This window comes from Desmodus rotundus, chromosome 5, assembly GCF_022682495.2.
Source record: "Desmodus rotundus isolate HL8 chromosome 5, HLdesRot8A.1, whole genome shotgun sequence".
Taxonomy (NCBI): domain Eukaryota; kingdom Metazoa; phylum Chordata; class Mammalia; order Chiroptera; family Phyllostomidae; genus Desmodus; species Desmodus rotundus.
This window is the reverse complement of record NC_071391.1, coordinates 9614978-9633596: the sequence shown is the minus strand read 5'-3', so window position 1 is coordinate 9633596 and position 18619 is coordinate 9614978. Positions and strand designations below refer to the sequence as shown.

At 37.6% G+C, this 18619-nt stretch overlaps 2 protein-coding genes across 3 annotated transcripts; one reads left to right on the top strand and one right to left on the bottom strand.

Moving 5' to 3' along the window:
- The first annotated feature begins 3125 nt into the window (after positions 1 to 3125).
- On the top strand, positions 3126 to 7113 carry LOC128781010 (olfactory receptor 5B2-like). The gene is made up of 2 exons (XM_053925028.1): positions 3126 to 3713; positions 5944 to 7113. The coding sequence occupies exon 2, from the start codon at positions 5971 to 5973 to the stop codon at positions 6919 to 6921; it is 951 nt and encodes a 316-aa protein (XP_053781003.1). The 5' UTR covers positions 3126 to 3713; positions 5944 to 5970; the 3' UTR covers positions 6922 to 7113.
- A 5734-nt stretch (positions 7114 to 12847) lies between these two features.
- On the bottom strand, positions 12848 to 18243 carry LOC128781008 (olfactory receptor 5B3-like). Of its 2 annotated transcripts, XM_053925025.1 has the most exons (3): positions 17758 to 18243; positions 17476 to 17658; positions 12848 to 14860 (listed from the first exon to the last, which is right to left on the bottom strand). In XM_053925025.1, exons 2-3 carry the CDS (start codon positions 17554 to 17556, stop codon positions 13886 to 13888), a joined length of 1056 nt encoding a protein of 351 aa, XP_053781000.1. In that variant the 5' UTR covers positions 17557 to 17658; positions 17758 to 18243; the 3' UTR covers positions 12848 to 13885. The 2 variants fall into 2 exon arrangements, with proteins under 2 accessions (XP_053781000.1, XP_053781001.1); XM_053925026.1 differs by lacking the exon at positions 17476 to 17658.
- Positions 18244 to 18619: the final 376 nt, after the last annotated feature.

Here is an 18619-nt window from a genome sequence, read left to right as displayed (position 1 = left end):
ATAATAATCTAGTCTGTTGTGGTGACAACACCAGAGACCTTTTCTGTGCTCGCCCAGCCTGATCTCAGAGGAGCTCCTTTTCCAATTTTTCTCTTTTGTACTTCTCAAAGAAGCTTAATATTCATTATCAGATTAGGATAGAATAAAAATCTATGGGGTAGATGGTGAGGGCGTTTTATCATGTGAATTCAGAAAATCGGAGCTGTAAAAAGAAGGAAATCGTACCTTTTGTGACAACATGAGTGGACCTGGAGAGTATTATGCTAATTGAAATAAGCCAGTCAGAGAAAGATGAATACCATATGATCTCACTTACATGTGGAATCCAATAAACTGATTTACAAAGTAGAAACAGGGGCATGGATACATGGAATAGACTAACAACTGTCAGAAGAGAGGAGAGGGGCACAGTGAACTGGTTGAAAGAAGGTGAAGGGATGAGCCAAAGAACATATATGATGAGGTCTTCCAGAAAGTAGCCCATCATCTTATGTGAAAAATGAGACATTATTGGAAAAGATATAAAATGCAAGAAATATTGTACATAGGACAATATTCCTCAGTCTGCTTCAAAGTAGACACCATGGAACCTCACAAGTTCTCCTAATTGCCAGCAGCTGCCCCATCTTATTATCCTGCATCTCACCAACAATCTAATATCTCTTCCCTTTCAAAGGTGATTACAGTTTTGGGAACAGCCAGGAGTCACAGGTTGACAATCTGGGCTGTAGAGGGGCTGAGTTACCTGGGTGATTTCATGTTTCACCAAAAAACTGCATGAGATGTGATGCATGAACAGGTACATTGTCATGATGAAGCTGCCAGTCACCAGTTGCTCATAGCAACAGCCTTCTGAGTCATCTGAATAGTTTTCACAAAGGAATGTTCACACTTAATGCAACATTTGATGCAGGTTTGTTGCTCTGCTGGCTCAGTCATTTTGAACGTGATGGCCACAGAGTACACATCCTTACTCAAAGGCATCTACTGCCTCCACTGACTAGCACAGCAAAGTCATCATTGTTCATGCATGCACATTCTAGCTCACTCTCCTTGGCTGCCAGTTACATCGATGTTGTGCAAACCATTCTCACTATACTAACAATGGCTGGACTTGTTCCAGACAGGCCTCATATGTGTAACCTACAGAGACAGACAATGGTGTGGTGATCAGTAGAAGGAAGAGGGGTTGGAGGCTGGGTGGGGATGGGCAAAGGAGAGAAATGGGGACATCTGTAATAGTGTCAACAATAAAAACTTGAGCTAATTTATTAAAGATAATTTTAGTGGTAGGCCTTCTACATACCACTATAAAGAGCTCAATGGGCCTTCCTCCCAGTGAAACAACAACATTGGTAAAAAATATATATATTTATAACCCAAGAATTTAAAGTTCCTTGAAATGGCCCCAAGGACAAATAGCAAATGGAGAAGAAATCTCCCAGGAAAGCTATGCAACTTGCTAAGAATGAGTCAGTGGATTTCAAGCTGTGACCTGCCCCTTTCCTCCTCTACCCCAGCTGTGTGGTAGAAGTTCTACTTCAGAGAAGTGCATCCAAGAAGCAGGGCTACTCTCTAATCTGGGTATCAGTGTAGAGCTACAGTTCCACCCTACGAGGGGCAGGACACTGACATCTCATCTTACTCAGGGTCACGTTATACAAACTCTATTCCCATTAGGCAAAACTGAGTGGATAGGGGCCGCCAATCCCCATCCAGTTCCCATTCATACTGTTAGATCTTTGCCCAAGGTCCAGCAAGCTGAGAACTTTGGGACCCAGTGGCCACTGCCTCACCTTCCTGTCCAGCAATTCCACACTGGAAAGGACAAGAGTGGTCATATTTACAGAAGGCAAAATAGACTTTCACTCAAAAACCATAAGAAGAGACAAAGAAACACTTATACAATGATAAAAGGGTAAATTCTCTACCACGATATAATGAGTATAAATACAGATGCCTCAAATATTCCCAACATATGAAGTTAACAGTTAATACAATTGAAGTGAGAAGTGGTAACACAATAATAGTGGAAGATTTCAATATCCCACATTTAATCATGACAAACCAGATGGAAGATTGATAAGAAACACTGAATTCCATTCAATTAAACATATACTTACCATCTGATCAAGCAATCCAACTTATAGAAATTATCTAAGTGAAATGCAAAAACAACATTGCACTGATTTTTAGAAAGTTTATTCAAAATATCCAGATATTGGAATCAACCCAAATGCCCTACAACTGAGAAGTGTAGAAACAATCTGTGATGTTTATATAATGGAATACTATTCAGCAATAATAAAAGAGATTTTACTACTTCTATATTACAGGTTGGATTATGTTCCTAAAAAATTCATTTGTTGGAGTCCCGACCCTCAGTACTGCAGAATGTAACCTTCTTTGGAAATAAGCTTTTTGCTGATTTAATTAGGTAAGAGTAAGTCATAATGGAGCAGGCTAATCTTGGAATGGTGGCTTGTATCCTTTTAAAAAGGAAAAATCTGGGAGGTCACATGAGAGGAATGGTGGTGTGAGAGGTCTCCTTGGCCTCTCTCTTTGAAGTTTCGAGAATTTGAACAGATATAATTGAACAAGGGATTCCCTGCTCAACACTCAAACACCATGCTAAGTGAAAGAGACCAGGCAGAAGAGCTATGCAGACTAGGGTGTTATTTATAGGACATTCTTGCAAAGGGAAAATTATTTGGACACAAAAGTTAGTCACCAGAGCTGTGTGTGGGGGAAGGAGTTGATCACCAAGGGAAGCTCAGAGTGTTTGTTTGATAATGGAACTCTTCTATATGATGATTTTGTTAATGAGTACATGACCATATACATTTGACCAAACTTGAAGTGTAATATACACTAAAAGCTATAGATATTATTGTGGTTTGTAAATTATACTGTAACCAGAAAATAGAAAACGATGATCAGTGACAAGTCTATGAAAACATGTGCACTCTCATCATACCCAGCTCAGTTCCTACAGGAAATTTAATTGCTTCTTTTTTAAAAATTTGGGATGAAAGTTTTATAGAAGTCTTCATGGGAGACATCCCCAAAGAACCACAGGTCTCTATGGCTCCTTCTGATTCCCATGAGTTAGCCTCTGAAATTCCAATATGACTCATCATGAAATCATTTTAAAGGGACCAGACTGTGTGCTAAGGCACCATGGCCATTCTTTACTTATCTGAGCGTAAATCGTTATTAGTGCATGCAGGCCTCTCCTCTACCCCTGATTTGAGAATTTGCTATAAGCCTGCAATGGTAGCCAGGGAAACACCTCAAGATGAATATTGTATTGATTGATTTTTAAAATGATAGCCCCCCTTTGTTTTAAAGAGCTTTCTTAATTTGCTCTTCACCAACAATTCTGTAAACTATATGAGAGGGGTATTGTTATTCTCTATTTTAGAATTAAGGAGAAGAGAAGAGACTCTTCCAAAGTAAGAATTAATGGTGGATTCAAGGTTTATGCTCAGTTTTCTGACTTCATGTTAGGGTTTTCTTACATCTTTACATGTTTTAGAGATCTTGGAATCTTTTCACCAGTACCTGATAGAGAACATCACCGTGTGTGTGTGTGTGTGTGTATGTGTATATATATAAATTATATATATATTTATATATATAGTTCCATGTTGAGATTTCAGGTTTCAGAAACACTATTCAGGATGGACTGTCCCTTCCATTGCAGGAGGAAGGTAAGCATCTACATTTCATACACATTTTTAGTGATATCTGTAACTTATGCAAAACACATGGGGCAGCTGTACCTACTATGAGTTATTTCAGCACATAACCAGATGTTTTGAATGCTTTTTTTCTAAAATGCTGAGTCGAGACAGGGGTTTAAATGTCATAACTTCAATAAGAAGCGTAGTGATACTTATGGAACATCATTATGTTGCTTTCCTAAAAAAAGATTAACCAAAAAAACAACGCTCTTATTGAGTCTTAATTCACCTATTTACTATCTGTTGTACTTTCACTGGAGGTTTAATAAGAGCACAAGAGAGTGGAAACCCTTCCTTTGAACCACAGAAGTTTTGTAATTGAATCAGCAAGATCCATTGTAATCTTTTCCCCATAATCTCATCCTTGTTACAATATTACAAACGCATGTACAAATGTGTTTGAAAATAATCCCGTGAGCAAACTGTGAGGTGGCTAAGAGTATATGCTTTTGATTTGATCGCAGATGAATTTAAATCATGAATCTTGATCTTTCTTCACATTAGCTGTGCAATTATAGAGCTTTACATAGCTTCTCAAGTCCTCAGTCGTCTTAGTGGTCAAGAGAGAATTATAATATCACCTAACTTACAACATGATTGTGAGGATTAAATGAAAAGTTATATTTATTTAAACACATGTATGTACACATACCTAAATATAATTATATACATCCACAGTCTTTATTATTGTCTGCAGAACAAAATTATTCTAGAAGAGGTTGTGGCTGTCAGAGGTTTACAAACCTCATGACTTTAGGGGCTGGGCTTGGACAGTGAAGATCTGAAAGTTAGGACAATGGTGGAGAATAATGACTAGTGCATGATGGGTGTCCTTCTGAAGACCTCAAATTCAGATGAAAAAGAATGAGAACACTGTTTTCACTCAAGAACATATTTACATAAAAATCTTAAGCATGAATCTCACAACCAGAGCAAACCTGGAGGCAAAAGGCAGCCAACAAATAGGAACTTTCAGCCCTCCATCTCTGCAATTCAACTGTGAGATGAAAGCAATGGAAAGAAATGAAGCAGAGGAGTGGCTCATCGGGAATTGTGCAGAGGATGGACAGACAGAGAAATACTGGAGGACACAAAATATCTCAGTGAACCAAGTGTGGGGGGCGGAAACCAGAGAAAGAGGCTACAGAATTTCAAAACACATCCACACCTGAATCCATGAATTGTATCGCCCATCCTTCTCAAACACAGAGGCTTTAATCCCATCCTGACAATACTTATCAGGATGCTACACACCCAGCAGTTTGCACATTGTATTTAATCCATTATTTTATTTAATTCTCACAATAATACTGTAAGATTTGTCTCATTACAACCATCATGTTGTATATGGAGAAAATCAGGTTTGGTACTTAGGTTGGAGCCAAAATCTATTGGGTGGCAAATGGTAGGGCTGACATGCACCTCTTCCCAGAGCCCAAGCTCTACACCCAATGCTATGTGTCTTTTCCTCAGAAATACCTCTGCTGGTTGTACACAAACCCTAATCCACAGTTACCCAGCACACCGACTGGCACATCGCTCTCAGTTATTTAACTGTGTAAGCCCAAACTCTGAGTTTGGACCCATGGAGACAAAGAGTAATTGCAAGTTGTATTCCATTCAATTGATTTATATTAAGACCAGTGGACTAAAGGACCTCTCTGCCTATGTACAGTACTTGGCTTTGGCAGTAATAATTTTTAAACTTAGATATGATTCAATCTGTGTCTCTTTAAGTAAAATAGGGTAACAACTAGTCGATCTTAGAGAGTTATTGAGAAAAATAAATGAGTACAGACATGACGTGTCTAGAGCATTCCCTGGCACTGAAGCAACATAGGAGTAGAAGCACTGACTAAGGCTCAGGATCGAAATGACAGATGTATTCATTCCAGACGTGTCATCCTGCTCATGACATTACTTTTCTACACAAATCAGTTTACAAGCTTACAAAGTTTAGAAGATAGGAGATGATTCATAAAAATCCTAGAGCTTCTACAAAAAGTAACTGTATAGGTAATGTATGCATTAAATTTTGTTTTCAAACCCATACTTTTGATCTGAATAATAGTGAAGTAAAAATTATCACCATAATAAAAATGTACATCTGTTTATTACCTTTTTATCTCTCACTTCCAATTTCTATTCAATTTCTGTTTTGTTAATCAGCGTGTTCCTTTGTTGCACATTGCTATAGGGTATCTTGTGATCCCAAACACCATCCATGGAGAACAACACAGAAGTGGCTGAGTTCATCCTGCTAGGACTAAGCAGTGCCCCAGAGCTGCAGGTCCCCCTCTTCATGATCTTTACCCTCATCTACCTCATCAGTGTTGTTGGGAATCTGGGGATGGTCATCTTGATTCTCATGGACTCTCGTCTCCACATTCCCATGTACTTTTTCCTCAGTAACCTGTCTTTGGTTGACTTTTGTTACTCTTCAGCTGTCACTCCCAAAGTTATGGCTGGGTTGCTTCTAGGAGACAAGGTCATCTCCTACAATGCATGTGCTGCTCAGGTGTTCTTTTTTGCATCCTTGGGCTCTGTGGAAAATTACCTCTTGGCCTCCATGGCCTATGACTGCTATGCAGCAGTGTGCAAACCCCTGCATTACACCACCACCATGACAACAGGTGTGTGTGCATGTCTGGTCATAGGCTCCTACGTCTATGGCTTTCTGAATGCCTCTCTCCACATTAGGGACACATTCAGCCTCTCTTTCTGTAAGTCCAATGTGGTCCATCACTTTTTCTGTGATGTTCCAGCAGTCATGGCTCTCTCTTGCTCAGACAGACAGATTAGTGAGCTGATTCTTGTCATTGTGGCAAGCTTCAACATTGTTTTTGCTCTCCTGGTTATCTTGATTTCCTACCTGTTCATATTTGTCACCATCCTGAAGATGCACTCAGCTGAGGGATATCAGAAGGCTCTGTCCACCTGTGCTTCTCACCTCACTGCAGTCTCCATCTTCTATGGAACTATCATCTTCATGTACTTACAGCCCAGCTCCAGCCATTCCATGGACACAGACAAAATTGCGTCCGTGTTCTATACGATGGTCATTCCCATGCTGAACCCCCTGGTCTACAGCCTGAGAAACAAGGAGGTCAAAAATGCCTTTAAGAAAGTTGCTGAGAAGGCAACCTCACCTTGGCTTCACCTTGTAAATGTGTAAGATACACAGTAACACAGTTTCATTACTGTCAGGTGTTCACCATGCAATGATTCTCATTGTAAGGCCCATAATGCCCCTAAATTATTGAGATAATACCATTTTTTCTTCAAAAGCTTATCATCCAGAAAAATATGTATCATGTCCAAAATGCAATATCTGAATTAAAATGGCCAAAGCACACCTTAGGAATTTGGCGGGTCTTGCTTGTAATAAATGTTATGCCTCATATTGGATTTATTGTCATGATCATATTTTCTCTACCATGGACAACATGGTGCAGACAGACCCATGCAGAGAAGCACATGCCAGAATCCCACATGTGCACAAACATGCAAAAGCAGAATATGTATTCAAGCAGTTGGATGGAACATGGCTAGTTTTGAATTTGAAAGTTAAAATGCTTTATGGATCAGAATATACATTTATGTCCAACATTATTTATTTCTGTGGTTGAAAACTATTGGAGGAATTTAAAATGAAGAAAAATGTGACATGGATATTTAAATAAAATGAATGCTTGTTGGCACATTTTATTCAATGCTATTATGTGTAATATTAGGAAAAATTAATATTTCTGTCTTCAGTAAATCTACTGGTAGAAACAGTTTGCTCACAGGATTAATTTCGAAAGCAGAAAGGCCAGAGTACAAAAAACATGACTGAACCATAATAAGGCAATTTTTCAATTTTTCTGCATATGGCTACCTTATCTTACATTTTGTAAACATGTAATAATAATTCCAGATATGTCATCTTGCTCAAGACATTACTTTTTTACACAAATCAATTTACAAGTTTACAAACTTTAGAATTCTATACTGGATAATGAACTACTATACAAAATGCTTTTGAACTACTACTGAAATGCTTTACACAAGCATTTAGTAATAATAAAATACTGATGCATAATAATGCTCTCCATTTTTCTCATTGCAAATATTGTGAAAAGGCTAATGCCACTCATTCATGGATGCTTCAGTATTAGATGAGCTCTGCCATGTCCAACCCCTCTCCTACTCAGTCACTCCACTTCATTCACACTGAGTTCTTTGCTTTTCTTGGACAAGTGCAAGCATTCTCCTGCCCCAGGATCTTTGTACTTGCTGCTACCCATGCTCAGAAATCTCCCTCGCTTTCTGCAGAACTTTGCTTAAATGCTACCACACCATACTGAATCCACCCCACAATGGGCATTGTTCCTTCCTTGCACTCCTTGCTTTAGTCTTCATAACTCTAATCAGTACTCAACTATTAAACTATTATCATTATTAATTTATCTCCCTAGTGGTAGCATACACTACACAAGAGGAGTCACTTGGTCATCTTAACTAACAATTTCATTTCAGTACATAACGTATGGCCTGGTTTATGCTAATTTCAGAATACATATTTGTTAAATGAATGAATGGATGAATTGAAATTTGAGTCAGCAGTTAACATATTATAACCACCTATAGTTACAGTAGTTCACTATCCATTACAGAATTCTTTAAAAAAGAATTTTAGAGCATTTTATGAGACATGTTAGGGTGTTTTTTTCCTATATTCTTCCTCACTATTTGTATTTCCCACTTTTAGACAAATTCCTTTTTGGAAACCACACATTCAAATGGGTTACATCAAACTGTCATAATTCTTTTTCACTAGTATTCCTCATTACAGGGAAAACAACCCATAAAATACATTTTATTTAATAAATCATTTTAAAAAAACCAAAATGAAACTATGACACTGGTTAATAAAATTCTACAGGTTTCGGGCACACAATTCAATTTTTAAAAATGAGACTATGGTAAGTTTCCCACCTGGTTCACTTTGCAAAATACCTTCATGAATAGTGATTATTCATGTAATGCCAATGATTCTAAACAGACAAGTCCTGTGTATCTCTCACCCAGTTTCCTCTTTGGCTAATATCTCACTTTATCATATGACATTTGTCAAAACCAAGAAACCAACACTGACACATTACTATTCTGTAAAACTTCAAGAACTTATTCAGATTATTATTTTCCAATTCAGGTCATTTTGCTCCTCCACAATCCAATCCAGGATGCAAGACTGTACATATTTGTCATGTCTCCTTAGTCTTCTCTAATCTGTGATGGTTTCTTAGTCTTTCCGTGGTTTTCATTACCTTCAAAGGTATTTTGAAGAAGGCTGTTCAATTTGTATTTGTCTGATTTTCTTTGTCATCATTATGCAGAGGTTCTAGGTTTTGAGAAAGAATAATAAGTGACCTTCTCATCATGTCCTATCAGGGGATACAAGTCACCAACATGACTGGTCACTGGGAATTTTACTTTGATTGGTTAAATAAGATGATCACTTAAACTTTTCCCAGGTTCTTCAATGTAATGCTACCTTTTTTCCCTACACACTCTGCACTTTAGAAGCAAGTCGCCAAAATCCAGTGCACTCTCAAGGTGGAAGAGACTACGTACCACCTCCCATGGCAGATGTATGTAGGTTATTCAAAATTTCACCATTAGGATGGACTCAGAGAACAGTGTGGTGACTGCAGGGTTGGGGAGAGGGTTGGTGGAGGTAGAAGAGGGTAGAAGGGGAATAAGTGATCATGAAAAATACAATAAAAAATAAACTATCAAAATATTTTGCTGTTAGGGAAATGTAAACCAAAACCACAATGAGATACCACCTCAACCTTTTGGAATAGCTGTTATTGACAAGACAAGTAATAACAAGTGTTGCAGAAGTTATGAGGAAGAGGGAACCCTCATTCACTGCTGGTAGGGACAGAAAGTGGTACAGCCACTATGGAGAACAGTATGGAGGGTCCTCAAATATTTAAGAATAGAGTTACCGCAGGACCCAGCAAACCCTTTTCTGAGTATTTACCCCCCCAAATTGAAAACATTTTTTTGCAAAGATATGGGCACCTGTATGCTCATCGCAGTACTATTATGGTGACCAAGACATACAAACAACCGACAGCCCTTCCATAGGTGAGTGGGTAGGGAAGATGTGGTACGTGTACACCATGGAATACAGCTCACCCACAGAAAAGACGAAATAGTGCCTTTTCCAGCATTGTGGATGGTCCTTGAGAGTACCGTGCTAAGTGAGATAAATCAGTCAGAAAAAGCTAGGAACTGTGGGATTTCACTCATATATGGGACATAAAACCGAAACTCTGACACCACCAGCAGTATTATGGTTACCAGAGGGAAGGGGTATGGGGAGTAGTAAAAGGGAGGGGGATCCAAATCTGTGGTGATGGAAGATGATTTGACTTTGGGTGGTGGGCACACAATACAATATACAGATTATGTACCATAGAAATGTACCCTTGAAACCTATATGATATATTATCCAATGTCACCCCAGTACGTTTCATACAAAATAAAAATAAAAACTAAAATCTCTCTGTAAGGAAAAATTGTTTGTTTATATCAGGAGAACCCAAACCAAGACTGTGAAATAAAGTGTCAAGAATCTTAACCATAGATGTCTGCGTGGAGCAGTAACAGGCACAGAGGAATCACAGGTCAAGGGGTTCAAGGTCATAACATGTTTCAGCACTTTGTTCCTTTTTATGGCTGACTAATATTCTATTGTATGTATATACCATCTTTGATTCAACAGTTTACAAATAATTGGGTATTTTAACTTTTTGGCCACTTCCATTAATTTTGCTATGAATACTAATACACAACTTTTTGCGTGAACATATGTTTTCAATTCTTTTGGGCATATACCTAGAAGTGAAATTGCTGGGTCACATGATGATTCTGTGTTTAACTTTTTGAGAGCAGCCAAACAGTTTTCTATTGTGGCGGCACCAGTTTTAATTCTTACCTACCATATATAGATGGGCTATTTATCTTTTTAATATCAAGTCATAAATGTTCTTTATAGATTCTGGATACTAGTTCCTCATCAGATATGTGAACAATGAACATTTTTCTTATCATGTGGGTGGTCTTTTCATATTCTTAATAATGTCCTTTGATGGATAAGATTTTATATTTTGGTAAAATCCTTTTTTTTCAATTTAATACAAATTTATTGCTTTTTATTGTTGTTCAGCTACAGTTGTCTCCATTTCCCCCCCTCACCAACCCCCCTCTCCAGCCATCCTCACTTCCCACCCTTGATTCTAAGCCCCTACTATTTCTTTATTCTTTCTTTGATTGCTTTTAGTGTCATATCTAAAAATTTAGAGTTTTTCTATGAATCAACATTTGACTAAATTCTGAGAATACACATCTAAATGAGATGACATCACTCATCTCAAAGTACTATATTCAGTAGTAGAGTAACTATAAATATAAACCAATATAATTAATAAGTTTTCAAGAGTCATATAGAAAAAAGTGACAACATAGAGGCACAAATAAAAGGCAGGTAGAGAATGAAATGGAAAGTAAAGGAAACTAAAGTTTTGAACATCTATTCTGTTTAAGACACTGTGCTATGTTTTGGTTTAATAAGTGCATAATTTTGTGAGATAAGTATTATTCTCCCCAGTTGAAAGCTCAGAACATTTAATTAATTAACTTGCCCTGTATCAAAAAGTGGTTGGAATGGAATTCAAGTTGATATGTTTTCTGTCTGCAAAACATATACTAATTTTATTTGTGCTAGCCATTTCACTTATGATTTCGAGATAGGGTGAGGATTCCCAAATAAACAATTCTGATGTTAAACTGTGTTAGAATGGTCTGTCAGTTTTCCTCAATATATAGCCTCTCACTACTGACTTACTCCTAACAGCATATAGACTGACTTATGGGCAACTTTCTATATTAGTTACTGTAAATAATACTAGATGCCATGCAAGCAAACTCTAATATTTCACTGCCAAGGTAATACACGTTGTTCAATTAGTTGTTTTATGGGTGATAATACAGTCATTCAGTAACCTAAATTTTTTCTCTTTAGTGATTTTGGCCATTCTTGTTTAAGTCCTCTGTGTCCAGCTGATGACAAAGAATGAGAGTGACAGACACTGCAATTTCTTCCCATATGCCATTTGTGCCCCTCCAGCTGTTGCCCTGGTGCTGATCCCAGACGGAGTCAACGTCTTAAGTCTGTTGCATGCTCTTTAAGAGGAGTCCCCTAAGAATCCTGCAGTTTCTTCCACTGCCCTAACTCCCACTGCTTTTTATAGCCAGAACTTATGGGGAATTATCTTTCTAGCTCTGGAACCCTGGGCTTGGTGTCTGGTCAGTGGCTGGGATTTCTCACTCCTGAGGTATCCCTCCCAATTTATACCCACTCCATGTGGATTTGGGATTATGCCCATTCTGCATCTCTGCACCTGTCTGGGCATATCTACATCACTACCCCTCTTACTCATCTGGGTGAATGTGGCTTCTATAAATCCTTGGTTGTTGGACTTCCATACAGCTTGATTTTTCTGACTATTTTTGGTAATATTTCATTTGTATTCTAGTTGTAATTTTTTCTATAGTTATTCAAGGAGGTGAGAGGTGTTTGTTTACTTGTGCCTCCATCTTGGCCAGAATTCTCAAGATATTTCTCTATGAGATATGATTTTCTTCTGGACATTACTCAATTTTCCAGTTTTCCTTTGGGCTTTATTCCAACCACTTGAATGCTTTTTTCTTATTATTCTTCATATCACTTCTGAATCATACCCAACACAAAACTGTCCCACACAAAATTAACAAAGCTCATACACTTGCAACAAAGGAAACCATCTTCAGTACCTTTCATTTCAGTGGAGTTCAAGTTGTTCAAAAGAGATTAAGTTTACTGAGTACCATGAACAAACACTAAGTCATTGTATGATTAGCAAATGTTTTATTAAGATTTTGTTTGGAAGTGGGGGAGATGTTTTAACTGGTCTTTAGTTTCCTTTGTTGGTTGCTGGGTGACCATAAGTGCGCAGGCAGAGTTTGATGAATTTCAAAATAGGAAGAATGGTTTCATGTTAGGATGGAAAGTTTACTGAGACTACTAAATTTCTGTAAAAAGTTGGGGTCTTTTTCTTGGTCAGCATTCTTCCCTTGAAGTGTGTAGAGTTTCAGGAGCTTACTTCTACCCATACAGTTTGGAATTTCTGGAATTGTTCAATGCACATTAAAATTGTTTTTAGATCAAACCTCAAAGCTTGATTTCTAGTAAAAGAACCAGATTAAACTAATGCTCAAGGACATTCCATTCAAGGTGAGGGAAATAGGTGAACAGGTGAATAAATGAATTCAAAATTTTAGCGTTGAATGATGACTATGGATGGGAGTGACTACTTTAAAAAGTAGTCCATGGCAGGCCTCTACGACCGCCCAGAGTAGGTAACATGTAAGCAGAAATTGGAAATGAGTGTGGGAATAGTCTATGTGGAGGAAACATAAAATACTAGGAAGCTGAGACAAGGGCAAGGACTGGGGAAGGGAGAGCAATGGGGGGAAAATGAGACAACTACAATAGAACAACAATTAAAAAGAAACAGAAACCAGTGTGAGTGAGGTGCAATGAATGGTAGGAAAGTGATCAAATATGACCTAGCTTAACAAAAGTAGAAATGAGTGAGTGGCATTAACCACTTCAAAAATAATTGTTATTAACTTCAGTGCAATTTTTAACACAAAATATGAAGAATGGGTACTCAAAGACTAAGGTAAAAATGACTTAACCATATCTCTTTTATTCTAACATGGCTATTCACCTTTGGAAACTTTCACATGCATATGCCTTTACTCCACAAATCACTCAGTAATGAGTGAAACATTAATTTATTAAGCTATTACAACTATTTAGCTCTGGATAAAATGTGCCAACAAAAACATATGCTTCATTAATTAAACCGCATTTAAAGCAATTATTATATTTTCCTTCATTTTAGATTATTGGAACTATTCCTCAACAAAAGAAATAACACTAACAAAACTTTTGTTGTAATATCTCAAATGTTCACTAAGAGTTGAGGTATTTCATGGAGCAGATCTAAGAGGAATGAAAGAATTTTTTGCATATTCTATGCATTACAACAAAACAGAGACAATTTTGCCTTCTCAACAACCTTCTTGAATGCACTCTTGACCTCTTTGTTCCTCAGGCTGTAGACCAGGGGGTTCAGCATGGGGATGACCATGGTATAGAACACGGATGCGATTTTGTCTGTGTCCATGGAATGACTGGAGCTTGGCTGTAAGTACATAATAATGACAGCCCCATAAAACATGGAAACTGTAACAAGGTGAGAAGTACAGGTAGATAAAGCCTTCTGGTTTCCCTGTCTTGAGTGCATCTTGGAAATGGTAATAAATATGAACAGGTAGGAAATCAAGATAACAAAAAGTGCAAGAAAGATATTAAAGCTTGAAATAAAAATAAGAATCAGTTCACTGATATGCTTATCAGAACAAGTCAGAGCCATGACAGCGGGAACATCGCAGAAAAAGTGATGGACCACATTGGACTTACAGAAAGAGAGGCTGAAGGTGTTCCCAATATAGATGGATGCATTCAGGAACCCACAGACATAGGAGCCTATGACCAGACGTGCACACACACTTGTCGTCATGGTGGTGGTGTAATGCAGGGGTTTGCACACTGCTGCACAGCGGTCATAGGCCATGGAGGCCAAGAGGTAATTTTCTACCGTGACAAAGGCTCCAAAAAAGAACATCTGAGCAGCACACGCATTGTAGGAAATAACCTTATTGCCTATGAGTAACCCAGCCATGACTTTGGGAGTGACAGCCGAGGAGTAACACAAGTCCACCAGAGACAGGTTACTGAGGAAAAAGTACATGGGAGAGTGGAGACGTGAGTCTAGCAGTGTCAACACGATCATCCCCAGGTTCCCAATCAGAGTGACGTGGTAAATGAGGGTGAACATGACAAAGAGAGGGACCTGTGGTTCTGGGGAATTGGTTAGTCCTAACAGGATGAATTCAGTCACTTCTGTATTGTTCTCCATGGATGTGATTTGAGAATCACAACATATCTGTAGGAAAAAGAAGAGAACAGAGGGATGAACAAAGAAGAGTTGCATAGAAATAATGCATAGAGTTATTGTATTATAGCAATAATATGTGTCTCAATATCCTCCCTTTCTAGAGCATGAGAAGGCCAATGCAATCTAGTGGGTAACTTATCTATACAGGAATAGGCTTTTGTACAGGAAGATTCTTCACATATCATTTTCCTAACTTCTTAATTTTATATATGAGTAAACACAGTCAAAAGAAAAAGTAAGGAACTATTCAAGGTCACATGCCTAGAAAGGATTTATTGACCAAACTAGAGTCTTTAGTCTACTAATAGCTTACACTTCTATAGTCCTCATTTATAATCATTTGATACTCTCATTATCCCATTAAATTAATTAGTTTCTATGCCCATTTATATATGAGGTAATTGGCAACCAAAATATTGAGTAGTTTATTCACATATACATGATTATTAACAGACAGAGCATGCTTTAGACCCAATCAGAATGGTTCCCAAAGTAAATGCCATTGTTAAATTTGAATTGATTTAGAGTTTATTTAATTTATATTTGTAATCATTGAATCCATTCACCATGTTTGGTATTTTGGGTTGCACAGTAGACTAATTCACAAATGTATGCATATAATGATGCAGTGAGATAAATGCAGTATGAGAGAGAAATACAACGAACAAAAACAACTCTAAAGATCAGGTATAGAAATGGGTATAAAATATTGGGCTCTGGGGTGATGTGCATATACTTTCACCTGTAAGCCCTACCATTTATCTGGGAGAGACATTGGTTCCAAATGAAGTTTCTTGAGCCTCATTTTATGCATCAGCAAAATGATGGTGGTATCAGAACCTGTGTCAAAATTATTGTGAGAATTAAATGAAATAATCATGGCATACAGTTCACACAATGGGAGTGTTCAATGCATTCCTTATCTCTGCCATCTTTAGAATGGAAAAATGGTGTCTATTGGTTTAGGAAAGATTAAGTAGCAACATGAGTTTTGAAGTCTGATGGATTTAGTTCTTGATTTGCATTTTTTTACACACTAGAGCCACTCAGTTTTTTTTGTTGCTTCCAGTATGTGTCACTCCATCCTACCTCTCCCATATCAGTGACTTTGTCAAGCACTTGTTGTGAGAACACAGGGAACTTCAAGACCATATTTTGCTTCATTTTTTCCATTTGGTCCACAGTTTAGGTTGTGTTGAAAGACTCTTATTGTATCTCAGACTCATTTTTACTGTTTTTACTGTCAACACTTAATGAGGTCACAAAGACTGAGGGTTGAGAATTTTTGTCTGCGGGGATGACTCCAGACCTGCAGATTATTCAGAGTAAGCACAATGTTTTAAATCTTTATAAATATAATAGAAATCTTTGGAAGGATGTCCATTTTCTGATAAACTACTGTTTTCTACCATCCTCCTCTTGGCCCCTCCACACATTATTTTACTTGTCTGAAATTTGCAGTATTGGTGTTTGTAAGCATATCACTGAAATAGTAGTATAAGCTGTAGGTTTTTGTTTAGCATTTGCCAGATGTTATTATGACTGGTATGTTCTTATCAGACCCACATGGATAATCTAGTACAAAATCTTCAATTTAACTACATTCATGCAGTACCTTTTACCACATAGAGAACATAATCACAAGTCCAGGGATTAGAATGTGAGCACACTAAAGCACAATTATTCAGACTGCCACAATGGAAATAAAAAGAATACATAATAAGTAAATTATCTATAGAGTTAGAGATTGTGGAAGCTGAGGCATCTGCACAGATCACAAGGTCAACTTCCTAATTGTGTATATTAATCAACAGAAGAGCAGAAAGAAGTATTAACTTGTCCAAGGACACATAACTGGAGTCAATCTATTCCCAAATCAGATACCCAGGTGTTAGTAGCAGCATCACAGTGCTTAGGTACTAGTTTATGTCCTGGATTGAAAGGCAGAAATCAGACAAGATGGACAGATGTTCATATGGGCAGAGAGACAGAAAAACGGAGAATGGATGGATGGATGAATGATACATGAAGAGACAGATAATAGATTAGACAGATAGAAAAGTAGAAAGAAAGAAAGAGTGTACATATCCACATACGTTTGTATAAAGCTTATTTACAGTTGAGAAAATGGAGGATTTGAGAGATTATGTGCCTTACTGAAATTCCACCTACTGCGTCCTTACTCAAGATTCAAACCCTTCTCCAACGGATTCCATGACTTGTGCCTCTTACCACCCCACTTTTAGATTTTCTAAAGTGCAAGTAATGAAAAGGGCCTACTATGGGGAAATTATTGTGAAAATGGAGTAAGACTATGTGGGATATAAAACCGAAAACAGCAAATGAATAGAACATGTAAACAGAAACTCAGACACAGACAACAGTATGATGGTAAACAGAGGAGAAGTGGGGTGGGGGAGGTAGTGAAGGGAAAAGAGGGTCCATTGTATCACGATGGAAGATTGAACTTTGGGTGGTGAACACACAATGCAATATACAGATGAGGTATCATATAATTGTACACTTGAAACCCATATCATTTTATTAACCAGTTTAAGCCCAATGCATTTAATTTAAAAATGTATAAAAAATAAAATTATTACCTTCAATAAAAATGCAAAAAAGAAGATCTTGGTATTTTCAAGATGACCCTTCTGGAGTTTAAAGGCAAGTTGTTTCATCATACAAATTACCTGTCCTTCACTGACAGGCCCATATATGGTGACCTGGATGCATTGACACTCTACTCAATCAGAGTATTACCTATCCTAGGTTTCTGCTCTCCTCTGAAGGAAAGCAACATGACATTTCATAAATATTACTGTATATCCACTGAATAAAGTGTATTTGCATTTGAATGCTACATATTGAATATAGCAGCTTACCATGTTCCTTGAGAGAAGAAAAAGGCAATCTTGAAATGTGAGTCTAAATTTAGAAATTCATCCTTGGAAGCATGTACAAATAACTTTGGAGAAACTGTCTCTCATGTACCAATCCAAAGTTTCCAACCTCCCTGAAGCATGAAGAGATGGTGAAAAGATCATGAACATGGAGCTAGGAAGCCTTGTTTTAAGCCTTTCATCTACCATGGATTTTTTCTGCATACTTGAACAAGTTATTTACTTTCCGCTGAGCTAAGTCTTCTTATGTGTAATATAGACATAATAAAATTCTCTCTCCCATATAATTTCCAGTATTGCATCTGTGAATAGCAAATGAAGATGGGTCTATAAAAGATCTTAGTAAGGGAATATTCTTTCAGAATGAATAAATAATAATTTTTATCATAAGGCATTTTCATTTACTGTCTTTAAAGAAGTAATGCAAATAGTTGGAAGAAAGTCCAGGGAGTGGCATTCTCTTGAATACGTGGTGACTAATCTGGCTCTGCTCAGAGTCCAGTCTCCCTTAAATAATCTCATGTGGAGTCATATTGAGATTTCAGAGGGGGAACCAGCAGAAAGTTGTGCAGGCATGCTGCTCCTGGGGGAACAAGTCCCCTGGGAGAGCCATCAGGTCTTATTTAAGGAAGAGGCAATCAAACTGCACACAGGGACATAGTTTGGTATGTTGAGTTTGGTATGCTGAAGAGCACAAAGATGTATTTTCAGCAATTCATGTCATTCCCCTCACCCACCCCATTTTTACTAAGGTGATCAACAGGGGACCCAAAAACCTGGAATTTATTTATTTAAAAAATTGTGTATTTATCTTACATGTTCAAACTTCAGCGACCTTCAAAGT

What these genes read in the sequence shown, in the direction of transcription:
- LOC128781008 (XM_053925025.1), bottom strand. Translation starts at nt 17,556, where the DNA reads ATGATGAAACAACTTGCCTTTAAACTCCAGAAGGGTCATCTTGAAAAT. An exon ending in TTTTTGCATTTTTATTGAAG is followed by an intron (nt 14,861 to 17,475) that starts GTAATAATTTTA and finishes TTTTTCCTACAG; the next exon opens with ATATGTTGTGATTCTCAAAT.
- LOC128781010 (XM_053925028.1), top strand. Translation starts at nt 5,971, where the DNA reads ATGGAGAACAACACAGAAGTGGCTGAGTTCATCCTGCTAGGACTAAGC.